We start from the raw sequence: 21,555 nt of genomic DNA, 5'->3' as shown, positions 1-21,555 counted from the left end.
AGCAGCACCAGATTTCACTGCTATTCACTACAAACTTTAATGAGTTGTCTCACGATGTCTATTCTTGTTTGAGAATCACATCTGGCCACACAAGACTAGTAAGCAATTAACATGCCATCATGCTTAAGATGAATTACAAAAATGCAGCTAATTGTACTGGCCAACTTTGCTTGAAGGGGAGTTATGAGACTGTTGGAGATTGCATGGTAGGAGATTCAGTGGTGAAAATTTTTTACTAAGTTTATAAAGAAAAAGTAGCTAAAGTGATGTTGGCATGGAAGCCTGAAGGAAGAAACATCAAGTAAGGACAACAAAAATGCAATCTCTTACACTATGCAACAAGTCAGCTCTGGACTACAACAGCAAATGGCAATCTAAAGTATGAGCAGAAGTTTAATCAAGATCAAGCAACTTTTAACAATGCTATGGGTGGATTGAAGTATGAACACCATTTATAACATTAACAAAGGCATATTTTGGGGAAAAGGGCATTGTGGAATGCTAGCAGAGGTCTATGGAACATTCGAAAGTACTGTCAGAGGAGTCAGCACTAAACTTGATCCAACAGGTGAACAGTTACACATACTATAAACAACATAAGTAAAGCATATCATACATGTAGATATTCACATATTGTCCACAAAAAGTAGTGTAGAACAAAGTGACATCTCTACATGAAATGGCATGTTGACTGCACACTTCAAATCGAGCCTCCACTTCAGCCAAAGTGAATTTCCATGGGGAGCTCAAGGGTGGCATCTCTCTAGAACGGAGAAAGTAAAATTTTCCAGTACAAACATCTAGGGTCTTTCCACCTTGTAAGGGTAAGATCACTGAGGGAAGAGACAATAACTCACCTTTGCCAACTTTGATCAACAAACCAATGCACCAAGTTCAATTAAATGTTTGAACTCCTGTGGCCCAAGACGCTAAAGAGAAACTGTAAACTTCTTTTATGATCTAGTGTAGCATTACATGATATACTGATACTGGAAAAGTACCAAATACCTAAACTTAAAAAAGGTAAGTTAACAACATTTTGGTATTTTCAGTACACTGAAGTAAATATGTTAGGCTCTCTCTAAACCTTACTCCCTTACTTCATTGCAGTACCAAGTGTAACACGGTCGGGAGTACATGTGATCTCCCTCTGTGCCCGTATTGCTTCAACGTGCTCTGGACTTTAACTGCACAGGGAATACCTCCCCCTCATTGCTTTGAAGTGATCGTGATATAACGGAGGCCCCCCCACCCTCCTTATTGCTTTAATGAGGTATATGGCATGGTGCAATAGAGAGGCTAGAGAAAGATGAGGTGGGGTTTTGGAGTAATCCCTTTTTTTGTTTCAGAACTGATTTGGTGCCAATACTGAGGTTCAAAAGGTACTGACACCACATCAAAACATTAGTACCAATCCAACACTAATCCAATGTCAGTACTAGTTCTCTGCTTCCTCTGCACCAATTCAGACTGGGTTTGACTGCTGCACATTTTTGCAGACTCACTATTGCCTTGCCTGGTACGTGAGCCACAAAGTAGCCTTCACCACTATTTGAAATGGAAATCAGATTCAGCACCAGAATACAGCCTATAAGAGAATGGAACTCTTTTCTGCATAGTGTCAAACACAGACAGCAAGTGGCACAAGCACCAGGAACCCACTAAAAATGAATGCAATTGCCCTTCTGTAAAGTTAACATATTACAAACCCTCAGACAACTTATTTTATGCTAACAAGTAGAAATATTGTAAATGCGGTATTCGCAAAATGCCACAAGGTACAAGTAACCAAGAATTGGACACAGACGTACCAAGTATGCTCTCTGCTAAATAAACTTTATCCATGGGCTATGCAGAGCAGATAATGCATTAGTTCGAAGCCCCTTGAGAGTACACCAACTATGGTTTGGAGGCTAATAGAGCTTATAACCTCATAGTCAGGGTAAAGTCAGATAATGTATAAGCACGTGTAGTTCTGGTTGCTGGAAATGAGCTGAAACTAATAACGTGTGTTGCTTAACTATGCAGGTTTATTAGTTTCTTCCTGTAATTTCAATAGAAACGCTAAAATCAGAGTATAATTAATTTCTTACAGATTTGCACCTGGTGGCTTGTAACATCATCAAACTATGCAATGCCACATACAGTACTGCACACCCTCACAGTGAAGCTACAAGAGCGGAAACACCAGCAACATTCAATTACACAGACACCAAGAAACTTGTGAATGAGAAAAAGAGTAACTTATTTACCCAGATAATAACTTACAAGTCTAACAAACAGGAGTTAAAAACCAGTGACAAATAAATGTTTCATTGGGAAATTCATTGCACAAAATGCAAAAGGTAATAAAAATCTCATGTGCCCTCTTTATTTTTATTTTTTTTATTTATTTATTTATTAATTTTATTACAATCAATACATAGCAATCAAGTTTTAACAAAAAAAAGAATTATGCTAAGAACAGATCGATCCCCACCCTTGAGAGAGAGAGCAAGCCAAACGGTGTAAAATTTAAGGCTTTTAAAAATACCTAAATCAACAAATTCTATGTGCTTTATGAAATCATTTCAAAATATTACTGATTAGATCCTGCCATGTTTTGAAAAAGTCTGCACAGATCCTCTAACTGAGTATTTGATTTTTCCAATTTTAAATAATATAACACATCAGTTTCCCACTGACTTAAAGAGGAGAGTTTGGGTTCTTCCAGTTTATCAGAATAAGTCTGCGTGCCAACAGTGTAGTGAATGCAATCACAGTTTGTTTGTCTTTCTCCACTTTAAGACCCTCTGGAAGAACCCCAAACACAGCTGTTAATGGGTTAGGAGGGATTGTGAGTCCAAGACTGTCTGAGAGGTAATTAAAAATTTTTGTCCAGAATAATGTTAATTTGGAGCAGGCCCAGAACATGTGACCTAGTGAGGCTGGGGCTTGGTTGCAACGTTCGCAGGTTGGATCATGCCCTGGAAACATTTTGGAGAGTTTTAGTCGAGACAGATGTGCTCGATATATAATTTTGAGTTGTATAATTGTATGCTTTGCGCATATGGAGCTTGAGTGAATTCTCTGCATTGCTACTTTCCACTCCTTTTCTGATATATTAATTGAGAGGTCATTTTCCCAGTGTCCTCTTGGATCTTTGAAAGGAAGGGATTGTAAAAGGATTTTATATATTGTAGAGATGGAGTCTAACTCCTTGAAATTGAGCAATAATTTTTCCAGCGTGGATGAGGGTGCAAGATGAGGAAAATCTGGAAGGTTCTGTTTAACAAAGTTCCTGATTTGAAGATAATGAAAGAAATTTGTAGCTGGAATGTTAAATTTGGAACGTAATTGTTCATAGGATGCAAAGACGTTGTCTATATAAAGGTCTCTAAGCAAGTTAATTCCAAATTTTTCCAGATATTAAAAACTGCATATGTTTGTGAGGGTTGAAAGAGGTGGTTCTTTTGCAGGGGTGCCACAGAAAGAAGCTTCTCCGTCTTAAAATGCTTTCTACATTGGTTCCAGATTCTAAGTGAGTGGAGCACAATTGGGTTATTAGTGTATTGCCGATAAGCGTGTGTTTATTGGAGCACAAAGCAAGGAATACAAAGAAGTACTGCAGGATTTTACTTCTATTGCGGTCCATGCCTGTGTATGTTCTTCTATTTGTGTCCAGGTTCTTATCGACTGTATATTTGCCAGTAATAAAACTGGAAGTTAGGTAGAGCCATGCCGCCTTCTGCCTTTTGTCTTTGTAGGGTCGCTCTTTTGATGCGTGGATGTTTAGAATTCCAAATAAATGAGGTTATTGTTGAATCTAATTGCTTAAAGAACGATTTATTAATGTATATTGGTATGTTTTGAAATAAAAAGGAGCTTAGGAAGAATATTCATCTTAACAGTGTTAATTCTTCCAGCTAGTGTGAGATGAAGGGTTGACCATCTATGCAAGTCTTGTTTAATTTTTTCCATACAGACACTAAATTTTTTGATAAAGAGCTTTATGTTTACTTGTGATGTTTACCCCGAGGTATTTAAACTGTTCTGCAATGATAAAAGGAAGGGTGTCTAATCTAATATTATATGCTTGCGAATTCACCGGAAAGAGTACACTTTTATTCAGATTAATTCTGAGACCAGAGAGCTTTTGAAATTCTGTGAGTGCTGCTAAGACTGCAGGCACAGAATTTTCTGGGTCCGATATATACAGTACCATGTCATCTGCATATAATGAGATTTTCTGTTCCAGTCCTTCTCTGCTAATCCCCTTTATCTGATCAGTATTTCGACAATGTATTGCCAGTGGTTCAATGGCAATTGCAAACAGCAGTGGTGACAAAGGGCATCCTTGTCTTGTGCCACGTTCTAGTTTAAAGTAGTCTGAGCAAATGTTATTGAGTCATGTGCCCTCTTTAGATTTACTTTTTTTGTATATTGTTTTACATCTGTATAAACAAATTTGTCTGCTACAATCCTTGAGTTATGAATAAATTGCATAAATTTCTTTATTAAAGCAAGCCTGCTATTAGGGGTAAATAATACAAGTAAATATAAAGCTCTTTTTCAACAAAATGTTGCTGTCTGCATGGAAAAAAAATAAACAAGGTGTGACTAGATGGTCTACCCTCCACTTTTTGTCAGCCGGCAGAATCAACATTGCTAAGATGACCATCCTTCCCAAGCTGCTCTTCCTATTTCAAAGCATCACCATATACATTAACAAATATATTTTTTTAAGAAATTCGAATCAATCATAACTTCATTTATGTGAAATTCGATACATCCAATGGGTGACTCTACAATGACCTAAAGCAGAAGAGGGCATGGCACTACCCAGCCTTCAGTTTTATTACTGGGTGGCAAATATACAAGATATAAAGACCTGAGGCCTCATGTATAAACGGTGTGTACGCACAAAAATGTTGCGTAAGCCTGTTTCCACATTCAAATAACGATGTATAAAACCTAAACTTGGTGTAAAGCCACGCACATTTCCATGGTAGCTCATACCCTGTCGTACACAAATTCTGTACTTGGTTTGGCAAACTGGCGGCACCCAACGTCAAAGCAGTGCTACTGTTCCAGTGTGGTTTCCCTTTCTTTTTCAGATCCACATCCCTGACTCGACTTTATAAATACACTGAAATTAACTGTACATTGTGTATTAATTTAATGCATCTGATTGTAATTATCCGGTAACAATATAATGGTCCATGGAATGGCCAAACTATTCCAAATACCATAGCTGCTTTAGCGTTGTTACTCTCACTGCACCTTCTTTTTCTTTTTTCAGCTACTCCCATTAGGGGTTGCAACAGTGGATCATCTTTTTCCATATTACTCTCGCTGCACCACTGGGAGCAGCTGATCGGAAAGAGAATTATTGGTATACAGCATCAAGCACCCGCTGCCTATTTGAACTGCTCTCACACGGCAAACGCTTCAAAACCTTTCCTGTGCGGACCTCGCGGTTCAGAAACAGTTTCATCCCAATGAACTATAAATACACTCAATCAGTCCATCAAGTTCTCCTTGTAGAACTGTTTGTACTTATTTGTATAATCACCTCACTGTAAACTTGCACTATAGTTATAATATTGCACAACCCGAGCCACTTTATAAAGCGTGTATTTACATATGATGACGATATCATTTTTAAGATGAAATGCAGCAAAATATGTTTATATTATACAGATTAAACTTGTATGCTTGCTGGGACTGGCGTGACACTCGAAGGATAGAATAATATTTCAATATTTCTTAAAAGTTTTGAAAAATCGGTGTTCAAAGCTTACAGAGGGCTTAACGTCTATTACAGAGCTGATTGTGGGGCAATTGGGTATTTGGAGAAAGAAAAGGACAGGAATTGGGGTTATGTTTGAAAGAGACAGTACTGCTGCAATAAATTATTTCATCGAAGGTCGCGCACAATCACTGCGCCACCGTGTTCCCATGTTTAATAACATGCTTTAACTTCTATCATCATGAAAGTTATATCAAATATACATCTCAGATTTTAATTATTCAGAGAGGTGTAATATTACGAATGTAATGGATTCTGTGTCCTGTCGGAGGAAGAGAAAGCCCAGAAGCACATGATTCACACACACAGAGCACACAGAAGATCAAATACAAAACAAAGCATTTAAAGTACTACTTTATTTACGATGGGATTTGAGAAACTAGTAAATTAAACGATTTTAAGATGAAGTTTATGATGTGCTACGTTAATGACAAAATAAACTACGTGATTACAGTGGAAATTTCGAGATTAAAAGTTGACATTTCGTGCTTTTTTCTCTCTGTACCCTAATAAGCTTTCGTATGAAACTCAGACGGTGGGCTATGACTCGCCCTTTCACGGTGACTTTGATATCTGACAACTTTTTTATTTCACTCATCGCTAATTCTCCAACTTCCCGTGTAGGTAGAAGGCTGAAATTTGGCAGGCTCATTCCTTACAGCTTACTTACAAAAGTTAAGCAGGTTTCATTTCGAAATTCTACACATAACGGTCATAACGGTCGACAACGTCCGCAATGTTAAACTTTCTTATTTATGGCCCCATCTTCACGATATTTGGTAGGCGGCTCCCTTGCGCTAACCGAAACCGATGTACATACTTATTTCGGTGGTATGACACCACTGTCGGCCGCCATATAGAACTTTCCAACGGTCTTTGTTACTTATGGGCCCATCTTCAAGAAATTTGGTATGCGGGTTCCCAAAGCTAACTGAATCCTACTTATGTACATAAATACGTCCATAACCTGCAGCTCGGTCGCCGTGCAAGGCGGCGTTGGGTCCCCCATCCCCACACCGCCCACGTTGTTGGCTGCCTTCCTATATAAGGCCTCCGTCACTCCGGTCTCTTCATTCCCTTCCTTGCTTCGCCACGGGATTCACGTCTCCCTGATGATAACTGCAGCCTTTTTATTTAATCCACGGCTTCCCGCTGTTTTTATTGTTCATTTATTAGGATTATAGTTATTGTGTAGGTATTTTAGACTTTTTTAGATTTTTATATATTTTAAGCCCTTAGAAACTCTCCCACACTGTTTATAAATATTCTCCGCACAGTTATACAGTAAACCCTCGTTTATCGCGGTTAATCCATTCCAGACTCCACTGCGATAAATGAATTTCCTTGAAGTAGGATTCTTTATTTATAAATCTAATATTTTCGCAGTTAGAGCATAGAAAACCTGTTTACGACCTTCTAAATACGTTTTTTAACATTATTAGAGCCCTCTAGACATGAAATAACACCCTTTAGTCAAAAGTTTAAACTCTGCTCCATGATATGATAGAGATGACAGTTCTTTCTCACAATTAAAAGTATGCAAACATATCTTCTTCAAAGGAGTGCGTGTCAGGAGCAGAGAATGTCAGAGAGAGAGAGAGAGAGGGAGAGCACAAGTGAGAGAAAAGTAAACAATCAAAAATCAATAGGGCTGTTGGGCTTTTAAGTATGCGAAGCACCGCGATAAAGCGGCCACAAGGAAGGGATCAATGTGAAGGTAGTCTTTCAGCATTTTTTAGAGCAAACAGCCCCTCCATCAAAAGCAGAGAATGTCAGAGAGAGCGAGAGAGACAGAGAAAAGCAAACAACTGAAAATTAATACGAGCTGTTAAGAGTTTTTAAGTGTGCAAAGCGCCGCGCACGGGAAGCATATCATATATCATTGAGTAGTTTTATTTAATACGTAATACGTGCTCTGATTGGGTAGCTTCTCAGCCATCTGGCAATAGCGTCCCTTGTATGAAATCAACTGGGCAAACAAACTGAGGAAGCATGTACCATAAAATTAAAAGACCCACTGCCTGCAGAAATCCGCGAACCAGCGAAAAATCTGTGATATATATTTAGATATGCTTAGATTTAAAATCTGCGATGGAGTGAAGCCGCAGAAGTCGAAGCGCGATATAGCGAGGGATCACTGTATACTACACAGGAGCACTATAAGAGTGAAATGCTTAAGCCCTTCACCTATGGTTCTGCATGTGAGTTGATGGCTGCCACTGAATTGTTCAGTTGTCGCTTTCAAGTGTACCAAAATGGCCAAATACTTTACACCTTTGGACAACCACCAATGCCTCTTAAACATCTTAGATTCACAGGTGATGATTTCAGTAGTGGACACTTTGATGTTTATGAATGTTTAAACTCTCAAAAGCTGGATGTGAAGTTATAGATGAAACCAGTTGTATGCTTACAACGCTTGACAGATGCTGAATGTCACTTTAACACAACAAGTCCTGCAAATACTGTCGTAATTGAAACAAACCATGAAACTCAAACCGATTATAACAGCAGCAATTCAAGCCGTGAGATTTGAGACAAGATTGCTTTCAACATGGCCAACTGTACGTTGCATGCTCAAGAGTAAGCTCAGTGCACAGCTTGGTCATATTACAACAGGAGGGCCGATCTGACAACGTGGTATACAAAGAGATCCTTAAACAATTTTTGGAATATTTTCCCTCAGTTTAAAAAGGTTTACTTTTCTTAATAAAAATTTTAAGGCAGTACTTCACGGCTGCGAAGCGCGGGTATTTTGCTAGTATATACAGTATATATATATAAAATCTGATCGATACTCTGACTATGTATGCTATGAATGTAATTACTCTGATCTCCAGGCTGTCAAATAAACGAACCACATGCCATGGCGCAGCGTAAGTGGACTTCGTCTCTGACACTGATATCTAAGATTCAACCCCCGCGAGGGCTGCAATGGAGTGTGTACGCCTGATAAGCACATTTAAGGGCGAAACACGTGTCACGTACTCTTTGTATTATTTGACAGTAAACTGTGTAACATTCTATGATCTGCTTCTCGCAACTAAGAGGGCCCATGGTGGATGTATGCAGATTGGCAGACCAACAACATGTGTTACCTTTAGGTAACCACCTATACAATCAGGTTGAGACTCAGACTACAGAGGCTATGAAAATATATATATTTTTATATATATATTTATATATTTTAACCAAACTTAGTTTCTAATTTATGCATTGTTCCAAAACACAGAAGTTGAGAAATAACAGTTCTCTTAATTAGCCCAGGAGTCCAATCAAAAACAGAAGTTCGTTGCATCAAAAACCTGCAGCCACAGTGGGTCCCCAGGATCGACTTTGAAAAGAACTGTCCTATACTATTTGAAATTGGCGAAAAAAAAATCAAATTCTCACTTAGAGGATTTGGGTGGTCTGTTTCATACGTGGATTACTTGTTTATACATCAATCCTCTTCCGCTTATCCGGGGTCGGGTCGCGGGGGCAGCAGCTTAAGCAGAGAGGCCCAGACTTCCCTCACCCCGGCCACTTCTTTTAGCTCTTCCGGGAGAATCCATAGGCGTTCCCAGGCCAGCCGGGAGACATAGTCCCTTCACTGTGTCCTGGGTCTTCCCCGGGGCCTCCTCCCGGTTAGGCGTGCCCGGAACACCTCACCAGGGAGGCGTCCAGGAGGCATCCTGATCAGATGCCCGAGCCACCTCATCTGACTCCTCTTGATGCGGAGGAGTAGCAGCTCTACTCTGAGCCCCTCCCGGATGACTGAGCTTCTCACCCTATCTTTAAGGGAAAGCCCAGACACCCTGAGGAGAAAACTCATATCAGCCGCTTGTATTCGCAATCTTGTTCTTTCGGTCACTACCCATAGCTCATGACCATAGGTGAGGAAGGAACGTAAATTGACTGGTAAATTGAGAGCTTTGCCTTACGGCTCAGCTCTTTTTCACCACGACAGACAGATGCAGAGCCCGCATCACTGCGGATGCCGCACCGATCCGCCTGTCGATCTCACGGTCCATTCTTCCCTCACTCGTGAACAAGACCCCGAGATACTTGAACTCCTCCACGTGGGGCAGGATCTCTTCCCCCAACCCTGAGAGGGCACTCCACCCTTTTCTGGCTGAGGACCATGGTCTTGGATTTGGAGGTGCTGATTCTCATCCTAGCCGCTTCACACGCAGCTGCGAACCATTCCAGAGAGAGCTGAAGATCATGGCCTGATGAAGCAAACAGGACAACATCATCTGCAAAAAGCAGTGACCCAATCCTGAGTCCACCAAACCAGACCCCTTCAACACCCTGGCTGCGCCTAGAAATTCTGTCCATAAAAGTTATGAACAGAATCGGTGACAAAGGGCAGCCCTGGCGGAGTCCAACTCTCACTGGAAACGGGCTCGACTTACTACCGGCAATGCGGACCAAGCTCTGACACCAGTTGTACAGGGACCAAACAGCTCTTATCAGGGGTCCGGTACCCCATACTCCCGAGCACCCTCCACAGGATTCCCCGAGGGACACGGTCGAACACCTTTTCCAAGTCCACAAAACACATGTAGACTGGTTGGGCAAACTCCCATGCACCCTCCAGGACTCTGCTAAGGGTGAAGAGCTGGTCCACTGTTCCGCGACCAGGACGAAAACCACACTGTTCCTCCTGAATCCGAGGTTCGACTATCCGACGGACCCTCCTCTCCAGAACCCCCGAATAGACTTTTCCAGGGAGGCTGAGGAGTGTGATCCCTCTATAGTTGGAACACACCCTCCGGTCCCCTTTTAAAGAGGGGACCACCACCCTGGTCTGCCAATCCAGAGGCACTGTCCCGATGTCCATGCGATGTTGCAGAGACGTGTCAACCAAGACAGTCCTACAACATCCAGAGCCTTAAGGAACTCCAGGCGATCTCATCCACCCCGGGCCCTGCCACCAAGGAGTTTTTTGACCACCTCGGTGACTTCAGTCCCAGAGATGGGAGAGCCCACCTCAGAGTCCCCAGGCTCTGCTTCCTCATTGGAAGGCATGTTAGTGGGATTGAGGAGGTCTTCAAGTACTCCCCCCCCCATCCTCCCGACCCACAACGTCTGGAATCAAGGTCAGCAGCGCACCATCCCCACCATATACGGTGTTGACACTGCACTGCTTCCCCCCTCCTGAGAGGCTGGACAGTGAACCGGAATCTCCTCGAAGCGGTCTGAAAGTCATTCTCCTTGGCCTCCCCAAACTCCTCCCATGCCCGAGTTTTGCCTCAGCAACCACCAAGCCGATTCCGCTTGGCCTGCGGTACCTATCAGCTGCCTCCAGAGACCCACAGGACAAAAAGTCCTATAGGACTCCTTCTTCAGCTTGACGGCATCCCTCACGCGGTGTCCACCAACGGGTTCGGGATTGCCGCCACGACAGGCACCGACCACCTTACGGCCACAGCTCCGTCAGCCCTCAACAATAGAGGCACGGAACATGGCCCATTGGACTCAATGTCCCCACCTCCCTCGGGACGTGGTTGAAGTTCTGCGGAGGTGGGAGTTGAAACTACTTCTGACAAGGGGACTCTGCCAGCCGTTCCCAGCAGACCCTCACAACACATTTGGGCCTACCAGGCCTGACCGGCATCTTCCCCACCATCGAAGCCAACTCACCACCAGGTGGTGATCAGTTGACAGCTCCGCCCCTCTCTTCACCCAAGTGTCCAAGACATATGGCAGCAAGTCCGACGACACGACAACAAAGTCGATCATCAAACTGAGGCCTAGGGTGTCCTGGTGCCAAATGCACATATGAACACCCTTATGCTTGAACATGGTGTTCGTTATGGACAATCCGTGATGAGCACAGAAGTTCAATAACAAAACACCACTCGGGTTCAGATCGGGGGGGGCATTCCTCCCAATCACGCCCTTCCAGGTCTCACTGTCATTGCCCACGTGAGCACTGAAGTCTCCCAGCAGAATATGGGAGTCCCCAGAAGGTACGCCCTCTAGCACCCCCTCCAGAGACTCCAAAAAGGGTGGATACTCCAAACTGCTGTTCGGCGCATACGCACAAACAACAGTCAGGACCCTTCCCCCAACCCGAAGGTGGAAGGAGGCCACACTCTCGTCCACCGGGGTAAACCCCAATGCACAGGCTCCAAGTCGGGGGCAATAAGTATGACCACACCTGCTCGGCGCCTCACCAGGGGCAACTCCAGAGTGGTAGAGAGTCCATCCCCTCTCAAGGAGATTGGTTCCAGAATCCAAGCTGTGCGTATCTAGCCGGAACCTCTCGATCTCATGCACTAGCTCAGGCCCCTTCCCCTTCAGAGAGGTGACATTCCACGTCCCAAGAGCCACTTTCTGTAGCCGAGGATCAGACTGCCAAGGTCCCCGCCTTTGGCCACCACCCAACTCACACTGCACCAACCTCCTTGGCCCCTCCCATAGGTGGTGAGCCCATGGGAGGAAGACCCACGTTACCTCTTCGGGCTGTGCCCGGCCGAGCCCCATGGGTGCAGGCCCGGCCACCAGGCACTTGCCATCGAGCCCCACCTCCAGGCCTGGCTCCAGAGGGGGGCCCCGGTGACACGCGTCAAGGCAAGGGAAAACGTTGTCCAGAGTTTTTACTCATCATTGGAGGTTTGTTGAACCGCTCTTTGTCTCATCCCTCACCTAAGACCAGTTTGCCTTGGGTGGCCCTACCAGGGGCATAAAGCTCCGGACAACATAGCTCCTAGGATCATTGGGACACGCAAACCCCTCCACCACAATAAGGTGACGGTTCAAGGTGGGGTGATTACTCGTTTAGTCCGATATAATTGTTGACGATTTGGCATGATCCTGGATCTGTCGGTTTTTCGAAACTCTTGCTGGATGTGTTGTCATAGCAGCACATCCAAATCCTCAGGTTTGTTCTATATAAACAAGGATTAGCTTGCACACTTAATCAGTTTCCGTGCATGGAATTCATTCAGTCATGGCTTCACCATTCATGAATGAGCAACCAATTGATATTGGTGTGCAAATTATAAGATATGAATTTCATATAGAGAGAGTTTTGCGCGATCGGCAAGATCCTTTTTTGCTCCCAGAGGAAATTCTTTCAGAAAGATCTTGCTTTAGCTGAGGGGGAATATTGTACCTCAAGATTTATTAGCACCTTATATTCGAAGTCAAACTAGGCGAAATTGGGCTCTCACAACCACACAGACAGTAGCCTATGCATTGCTTTGAGGTTTTTTGCAAACGGCACTTTTTTTTATATACTGTAGGCGATGCGGAAAATCTATATAAAAGTGCAGTTTGCCAGGCAATTTGTAAAGTCTATTTGGCTCTACAAGATTTTCTTCGGGTTTTCATAGTGGGGCGGCACGGTGGCGCAGTGGTAGCACTGATGCCTTACAGTTAGGAGACCCGGGTTCGCTTCCTGGGTCCTACCTGCGTGGAGTTTGGAGGTTTCCTCCAGGCGCTCCTGCTTCGTCCCACAATCCAAAGACATGCAGGTTAGGTGGATTGGCGATTCTAAAATTGGCCCTAGTGTGTGCTTGTTGTGTGGGTGTGTTTGTGTGTGTCCTGTGGTGGGTTGGCACCCTGCCCAGGATTGGTTCCTGCCTTGTGCCCTGTGTTGGCTGGGATTGGCTTCAGCAGACCCCTTGTGACCCTGTGTTCAGATTCAGCGGGTTGGAAAATGGATGGATGATTTTCATAGTGTTTCCTGGACACCTGCATGTGCAGACATTAATAGAGGTGTTTCATGCCATTGCAGGTACACAGGCAAAAACACCCAAAGTTCCATAAAGAATCTCACAATCAGCCTAACATTCTCATTACCCAGGATTTCCAAAAGGGATTGGGGCACATGGGACTGATCAGAGTGGAGTTTGATCAAACATTATTTGGAAAATGTACCTCTCCTCCTGATGAATAATCAGACACAGTGTCTTCTTCAACTATTTGACTTTCGTCAATATCTCGTTGGTCAGACACAAGTTCTTGGTATATGACATTCCTTGCAACTGACCCAAAAAAAAAATGCCCTCAGAAACAGGGCGATGGGCATTTTGCTGGACAGCCAACCCTTCTGCAGGGGTTAGGTGTGGATTGTGTGGACCTCCACCTATTTTTTGCTTGTCTGCCTTCTTATTAGCTTTAAAATTAATGTTTTTTATCTATACCAATAAAAGGCAAAGCCCTTACTGAATGACTGACTCACTCACTCATCACTAATTTTCCAACTTCCTATGTATGTAGAAGGCTGAAATTTGGCAGGCTCATTCCTTACAGCTTACTTACAAAAGTTGGGCAGGTTTCATTTCAAAATTCTACGCGTAATGGTGATAACTGGAACCTATTTTCATTTATATAGTGTAATTGAATGCAGCTTGATGGCCGTGGGAGGCAGAGTTGCATCTCGCATCATCACGCCTCCCACATAATTGAGTGCCTGCCCATATAAGGTAAATATTCGCTGGTCAAGGACTGTGCTTAGCATATTCATAAGTAAAAATATCTGAATCACAAACTGATGTTAATTATATTTTGTCCATGAATACTTAAATAATTCCAAATAGTCTGTCCGCTTCCTTTCATAGCTTTTCCGATGGTTGTGCTGCTTCCAGGCATGTATTTTGGTATTAAAGCATTTAACCAATCACATTTTAGCCATCATTTGTTGCCAGGCACAAAGGCCTTCACAATCTGTTGTGCAGGCACTCTAACACAGAATAAATGTCGATTAATCTGTTGCTTTAACCAATCAGATTTTGAGTTGGTGTCGGTAGGGCCCTCTAGCAGGCATACGGCAACGTCACCGTATTCAGACCCATTGATTGTATAGAAGCCGATATGTGGAACTCTACGAGGCCACTGAACGCACCGCAAACGCTCCGAGCGCAAGATCCTCGTGTGCACTATGGCCAACTCCATGGCAGGATTCTGGACAATATTTGCCAGACAAAGGCCAGATTTCAAGACCACGAAAACCTGATGTTTGTCACGCTCCTTGAGCCCCAGAAGTTTCGGGAATACAAGAAAAATTTCACGCATGCAGCCTTCTCCAGTTTAACACAAGCTTTTTGATCTGTCTCGGCTAAAAACAGAACTAACTGTAATGTATGCCTTGGATGATTTTGCAGGAAAATCTCCCACTGATCTCCTTGACTTCCTTCATCAGAAAAATCTGAATGAGAGCATGGGGCAGCTGTTCACATTGGTATATTTGGCGGCGAGCATTCCCGTGTACACTGCTTCTGTCGAGCGGACATTTTCAGCCCTAAAGCGAATTCAAACTTATGCCAGAAATACCATAGGGTGGGTTCGCCTTTCAGCATTAGCTTCGATGGCGATAGAAAGTGAGGTTTTCATGGAACTGAAGCACACGGATAATCTGTACGACAGAGTAATTGAACTGTTTTTGAGGAAAGAGAGGAGGATGGATTTTGTTTACAAATAATCCGAATATTTGGTGAGTAAAATGTTGCTATTTTCCTAAATAATATTGCAAGTTTGAGTTATTATTGATGTTTTTTATGTGTGTCGTGGTTGTGGCTGCAGTAGAAAGGAACTTGTTCACCCCTGGTTTGTCTATTCAATAAAGGCATTTATTGCGGCTACAGGAGTTTATATATTATATACAGTATTATATGACAGCAACACTCATAACAGTGACAATACAATTACATTGACAATCATGTTACATTATTTTCAAAATGTTTCCTTTTCTTTTTCATTACTTCTTTAACACACTACTTCTCCGATGCGAAGTGCGGATATTTTGCTAGTATTATGTAAGATTCTTTATGTCAAAAATTCTTTAAATAGTTATACAGGCCTACCAATATTTACCAATTTGAAGTATATTCTTGTACTTCACTTTAACCTGTTCCCATGTTCTCCTTGTGCTAACATTTGATCTGAATTATGACATATTAAATAATAATTAATCTGACACATAGGAAATGAAACGCTGCATTCAGTAAGTACAATGCACACTACTTAGCGTTTAATTTGTCAGCCACTTTTTTCCAGCAGTCTTTTCTGGTTTGGGCTGCTTTTGCAGTGTTACCCCTTGTGCATATTAAATCTTGAAATTCTTCATATCCTTCGAATTAAAGGTCCTGCTCCGCTTGTGTGAAAAAAAAATGTGCCCTTTCTTTTGTCATTTCGTTACAGCCTATCAAAGACTTGCTGATCATGTTTTCTAGACTTAATATATATGGGCTTTTCAATCAGCGCGGGCGCGCACATTCATCTTGGATGATTAGATCCAGCTAGACTAATATACTACATGGCTGCATTTGAAAAACTGACTTATCCTGGATGAGCTTCACCAGCATCCGATCTCAGATGATTTAAGCGACGTACAGAAAATACCTCCCTATTCAGAACATGGCAGGATCTAATGAATAACATTTCATAAAAAGTTTCCATTTCAGGAAAAAGGATACACTTCTTTTCTTGCCAATTTAAGAGAGAAGCTTTGGTTGCTGGCTCCTCTCTCTTTCTCTTGGGTGGCAGTCAAATTTTGCATTGATGCTCCAACAATGATGGACGGATTAAAAGGCAGAAGTCTACGTGACCATCATCATCAAGCCCTTCCGTGAGAATCCTAAATCCAAAGAGGACTGTTTCATTTATGTTAGGTAGAATGCCCAGAGGGGACTGGGCGGTCTCGTGGTCTGGAATCCCTACAGATTTTATTTTTCTCCAGCCGTCTGGAGTTTTTTTTGTTTTTCTGTCCCCCCTGGCCATTGAACCTTACTCTTATTCGATGTTAATTAATGTTGATTTATTTTGTTTTATAATTGTGTCTTTCATTTTTCTATTCTTTAATATGTAAAGCACTTTGAGCTACTGTTTGTATGAAAATGTGCTATATAAATAAATGTTGTTGTTGTTGATTTGTGAAATTTGACTTGATTGTAAGAAATGTTATCTTATTAAAAAAAAAAATAAAGTCTGCTTAGGTTATTTGCCAAAGATTGGCAAGGCTACACAATATAACTGAATGTGGTGTTTTCTGTATATATTCTTCCCCACAGTAGTTTACATAGTCAAGTGCTTGTGTCAAACAGGCAAAAGGCACTTGTTGGCTCGGTAATTTTTAGGGTGCCTTTTCCTGTAATGGTTTAGATCCACCAATTCATTTATGAAAGCAAGGTAAATTCCAGATAACGCAAAGCAATTCAGAGATAACTGCAATTATTCTGGCATGAAGTACTATGATAGATTACAATGCCTCCCATATGAGAACATGACTGATTAAAGAATGGCTGGTAATCATTATGCAAACCATATACCACTACTTCCTCAAGTCTCCAGATCTTCACTTATTTAATAATTTATGGAAGATTCTACAATAAAGTTTACCTCCACCAACATAAAAAACTGCACCATTTTCTATGGACGAAACAGTAACATCAGTTAAACGCAGAATTCAAAATCGAAAATTTCCTTTGTCTGTAAATGGCTTGATAAAATAAATAACATTTAGACTAGAAATGGATCTTTCATTTAAAACATTTAAATACTACCAATTGGAAATTTTTTCACTGCTCAGATAGACTGGTTTATAATTAAAAAAAAATAAAATAACACCCACCTTAGCAGCATTCACTTCACTTCTGGTCCCTGTTATGGTGATGATGCTTACTTCATTCTCTGCACGATTGCTTTTATTTCGTTTAGGACACCTGATTTCAGCTCCCGAGATATGGCAGAGAGTTTTAATGGTTTCTCCTCCACGACCTTGTATGAAGAAAATGAAAGGATCTTAAACCTTAGATGTTTAGCTTTACAAAATCTAGTTCTGCATTTCTGTTCTTGAATGGGCTTAACTACATTTATACTTGGAGGCTTAAACCTGTAGGCAATGCTTTGTTAGGAATTCAACAAGTCATTATATGAGCTACTGTATAAAAAGAAAAAACCTGACTGTTTCATGTGGTGGTGCACTACAGACAAGAAATTAAAATGTAAACTTTTCAAACATTTTTAATGCAACCAAACAAGACATGCAGCAATAAAGAAATATAATATGGCAGTTAGTTTGTTGCTAATCCAACAAAAACATTCTTCAGCAGTTTAAAAAAAGCACCCTTCTCAAATGTAATGAATGTTGAATTTATGTTAAAATGTTTACAACTGAGTAACACAGAAAGTTGTTGTGAAAAAAAAGGATGGTGGCAAAAGAGGAAAAAATCCCCCCAATGAGACAATGTCTTGGAGCACTTTCACCAAAAGCACATTTCCCTACATTGTGCTAAGAAGCAACTCTACAAATATTTCCTGGCTACTATTATCTGGCAATTTAATGCTTCCTCCCTACATTCCATACTAAATGCTTACTCTCTTTTCATTTAATTTTGCAATTTCTGCACAATATACATTTACTTACTACTTTATGGGGGTGCGGGGTTCGCTTGCTCTTGATCCATGGGTATATTCCAATATGGTCAAAACTCTGGCCCTGAGATTTATTTAAAGTTATAGCAAATGTTAAAACTTTTGGAAATTGATGTCCATGCAAGATCAATTGTAATCTACTTGCTGAAGTATTGCCAGTATTTAACTTAATGCAGGAGAAGTTGTATTCCTTTTGCGTATTATCACCAGTCATGATTTTGCTGACATTTGAATGTTTATGCAGTTTTACAATGTGTTCCCCATCACATAGGCTTTATTTTTCGACTCCTAACACACACTGTACGACTACTGTTCTTTGCAGTGGACGTATATAAGATATTTTATTTGACGAACATGGTTTAAATTGGTTATGTTGACATGAGAGTATCGTTGAATTCTTCTTATAAAGACGAAAATAATGATATATAGATGTATACTACATGACATATGATTCTGAAGATAAATCAGCATTGCATGATTTTGCTAATCTATTTATATAGCATAGATCTATCTATTTTCTTATTTCTTCTGTCAATATCTTTGGTTTTATGACGTTTCTATGGCTCTATGCATCTAAATTTGGGCGGAACTACTACCACTAATGAGATATCATCCAAATAAGCTTAATGGTTTTTGGTTATTTTGAGCATGCAAAGCAAGAGACTTTTTCCTGTTGCTGTGCCTGAAGTAAATACTAAACATGAAACTGCTTACAAAGCTGCCAGTATAGTTTTAGTCTAACTCTCTTCCAACATAGAAGATGAGTGAATCAGATTAACAAAATAAACTATCATCACAAGAAAAATAAGACGTCTTACCTAAATAACCACAGCACAGTTATCAAATATAAAGAAGTGTTTTGATAGGCTGATGCCAACGATTCTTATGTTAATGCATGACAGCATTTTAGAGCCACTTCAGTCTCTGTATAGCTGTAACAAATCACCAGATGATGCCATTTCTGTTACTCTTAATACTGTTCTTAGTTATAGGACATTCTTGATATGTCCCACATCGCAAAGATGTACAAGTTAGGATGATAAGTGAATCTAAATTGTTCACATGCATGTGTGTCTGTGTGTGCGCGAGAGAGAGAGAGAATGGGACCTTTGATTGACTGAAAGAACATTCAGGAGTGGTTTCTATCTTGAGCCAACTGCTGCTACCGCTAGGCTATATATAAGAATGCCAGCAACCTTTAATTAAACAGAACAGGTTTAAAAATGTTGTATCGTAATAACTAAAGAGAAATAAAAAGGGCATATTTAACTTAGCTACATCTAAGAGAAAAAAGGATTTTTTTTCTTAAAAAAGAATAACTGTACCTATAATGCGACCCAGGGAACTCTGTGGAATTTTCATCTGGTCTGTAACCAGTTCACAGCTGGACACTAATTGAGTAAGGGCTACTCTGGCTCTAAAGACTTGTTCTTGTGTTCCCTGAATGAAAAAGATCAACTCATTTTTGTCATTCTCCTCAGTTTCCTCCATGGTTATCTCAATACTGGCTCCTGTCTCACTCCTCAGCTGGAAAGAAAAAGAAAGAAGGGTGTTCAACAAGAGTTATCTTTCTATAATTACACTTTGAATAATGTCATTAAATAAGAACAAGCGTAACCATCAGTGCTACCAATATACATATTTGAACATGTTGCAATGTAGAAGTCAAATCCAAAATGAAACTTGCTCCCTAGTAACTCTGTCCTGAGTAAAATCTGTCGAATTAATTTATCCAGGATCCTTTACACTTTAAAAGCTTACAATACTTTGCATTTGCAGTTACCATAGAGATCTGCTCTTGTAATAAAACAAGATGTCTTGTGCAAGAAACTTTAACAAACATTTCTGTGCAACTGTATACATTATAGTACTTATTAGTTTTAACACTTTTGTAAATAAACAGATTAAAAAAAGTCTATAGTAGCAGTTTTGGATAAAAGAAGCTGTTGAGTGGCACATGAACAAAAATAGAGAGCAAAATTAATGAAAGAAAACCATAGGGCAACAATATTACCATGGTCAAATGCAGTGAAATCCTGTAGCAAACAATAGCTAATTCACATTTAGAATGTTTGAATAAGCTTTGACTTTAGGATAAAACTACGTTGTCTTACTTTGTTACATCTTTTTTTGGGGGTAGGAGAGCAATAATACTAGTACCTCATGAAGAAACGAGCCTCTGCGAATAGTGATGGCTTGGAATACTGCCAGAGGAGTACGTATTTTGCATTCTGTCACATCTCCTGTACTAAGCCGGTAGGCATCTTGTCCTTAAAAAAAAACAGTATACATTTATGGAAAAGCTAATATCTTGATGGAACTTGTTTATCCAGTTTGAGAAAGTAAAAAAAACATAATTCCAGTTACAGTATTGTTTCTCCATTATCATTATTTATGCTTATGTACATCAGCATCAAGAATACTAGTCTCCGATACTGAAGGTTAATTTGGTTGGTATGGCTTATTTATAACATTATAATAGCTGCAGCATAATCGGTCAAAAACAATCATCAGTTAAACACTGCAATATTGTTTCAATTAAAATTCACAAAGTGTAAACATCACTCAACACTGCTCCCCTAACCAGTACATGAACAGAAATATTTTATATATACATAAAAACACACACAAAAAGTCCAAGAGGTTTAATTCAGAAAAGGATTAATGAATTATAACCAAATTCTAAAGAAATTTAGCACTGTTTCAAATCTTAGAGCTAACTTAAACTAACAAATGCATATCTTAATAGTTTCTTATGCATTATGAAAATGGTATAAAGTGTTAATTTTTAGTATTGTATGCTTTTTTATTGTAACAATTCTTAAAAGAAAAACAAATTCTAATGTTATGCACAAAGTTAATTAAATGTTCCTTTATCAAAATAAAGGAATCAATAAGCAAGAGTTTTATTTACTATAGAATAAAATAAGTGTTCTAAATGTATTTAATTTCTGAAACCTAAGTAAAGTTGACTTCTATAAATCATCAATTTATAAATAAGTGCATCACTATTTTAGAAATGACTTAATGAACAATTTACCATGCTGCTAATATTAAAGTCATATTGTTAAATATGATGGGTTTAATAATATGTCATTTTCATTTCTATTGTATATTTTCATCGATCACACGTATTTTTGATTAAATGAGTTATTTCTTTAGGTAAACCACACTAAGTGTACTTATTTTTAATTCTATTAACTGATAAGTGAAAATTTACATGAAATTGTTGAAAATGGGATTTGGGTTAAAGTAATGATTATCTCAAAAACACAAGGCATAATTAAATAGTATGGCTTTTTAGTTTGTTTTTTTTTTATTTTCAATTTGGCATCTTCCTATTCTTTTGTTTCATTAATGTGGTGATATGTATGTATATAAAATTTAATTATTTAAAG

General features: G+C 40.2%; 1 protein-coding gene across 3 annotated transcripts in view; it reads right to left on the bottom strand.

Moving 5' to 3' along the window:
- The window catches only part of tdrkh (tudor and KH domain containing), a 66,862-nt gene that overhangs the window by 31,605 nt on the left and 13,702 nt on the right, over positions 1–21,555 (bottom strand). For all 3 annotated transcript variants that reach the window (XM_039750836.1, XM_039750828.1, XM_039750844.1), the window contains 3 exons: positions 20,318–20,427; positions 19,483–19,684; positions 17,355–17,500 (listed from right to left, as the gene is read on the bottom strand). In XM_039750836.1, coding sequence (XP_039606770.1) covers positions 17,355–17,500; positions 19,483–19,684; positions 20,318–20,427 — 458 coding nt within the window. The remainder of the gene's footprint in view (positions 1–17,354; positions 17,501–19,482; positions 19,685–20,317; positions 20,428–21,555) is intronic.

This window comes from Polypterus senegalus, chromosome 1, assembly GCF_016835505.1.
Source record: "Polypterus senegalus isolate Bchr_013 chromosome 1, ASM1683550v1, whole genome shotgun sequence".
Taxonomy (NCBI): domain Eukaryota; kingdom Metazoa; phylum Chordata; class Cladistia; order Polypteriformes; family Polypteridae; genus Polypterus; species Polypterus senegalus.
This window is presented reverse-complemented; position numbering and strand designations above follow the sequence as displayed.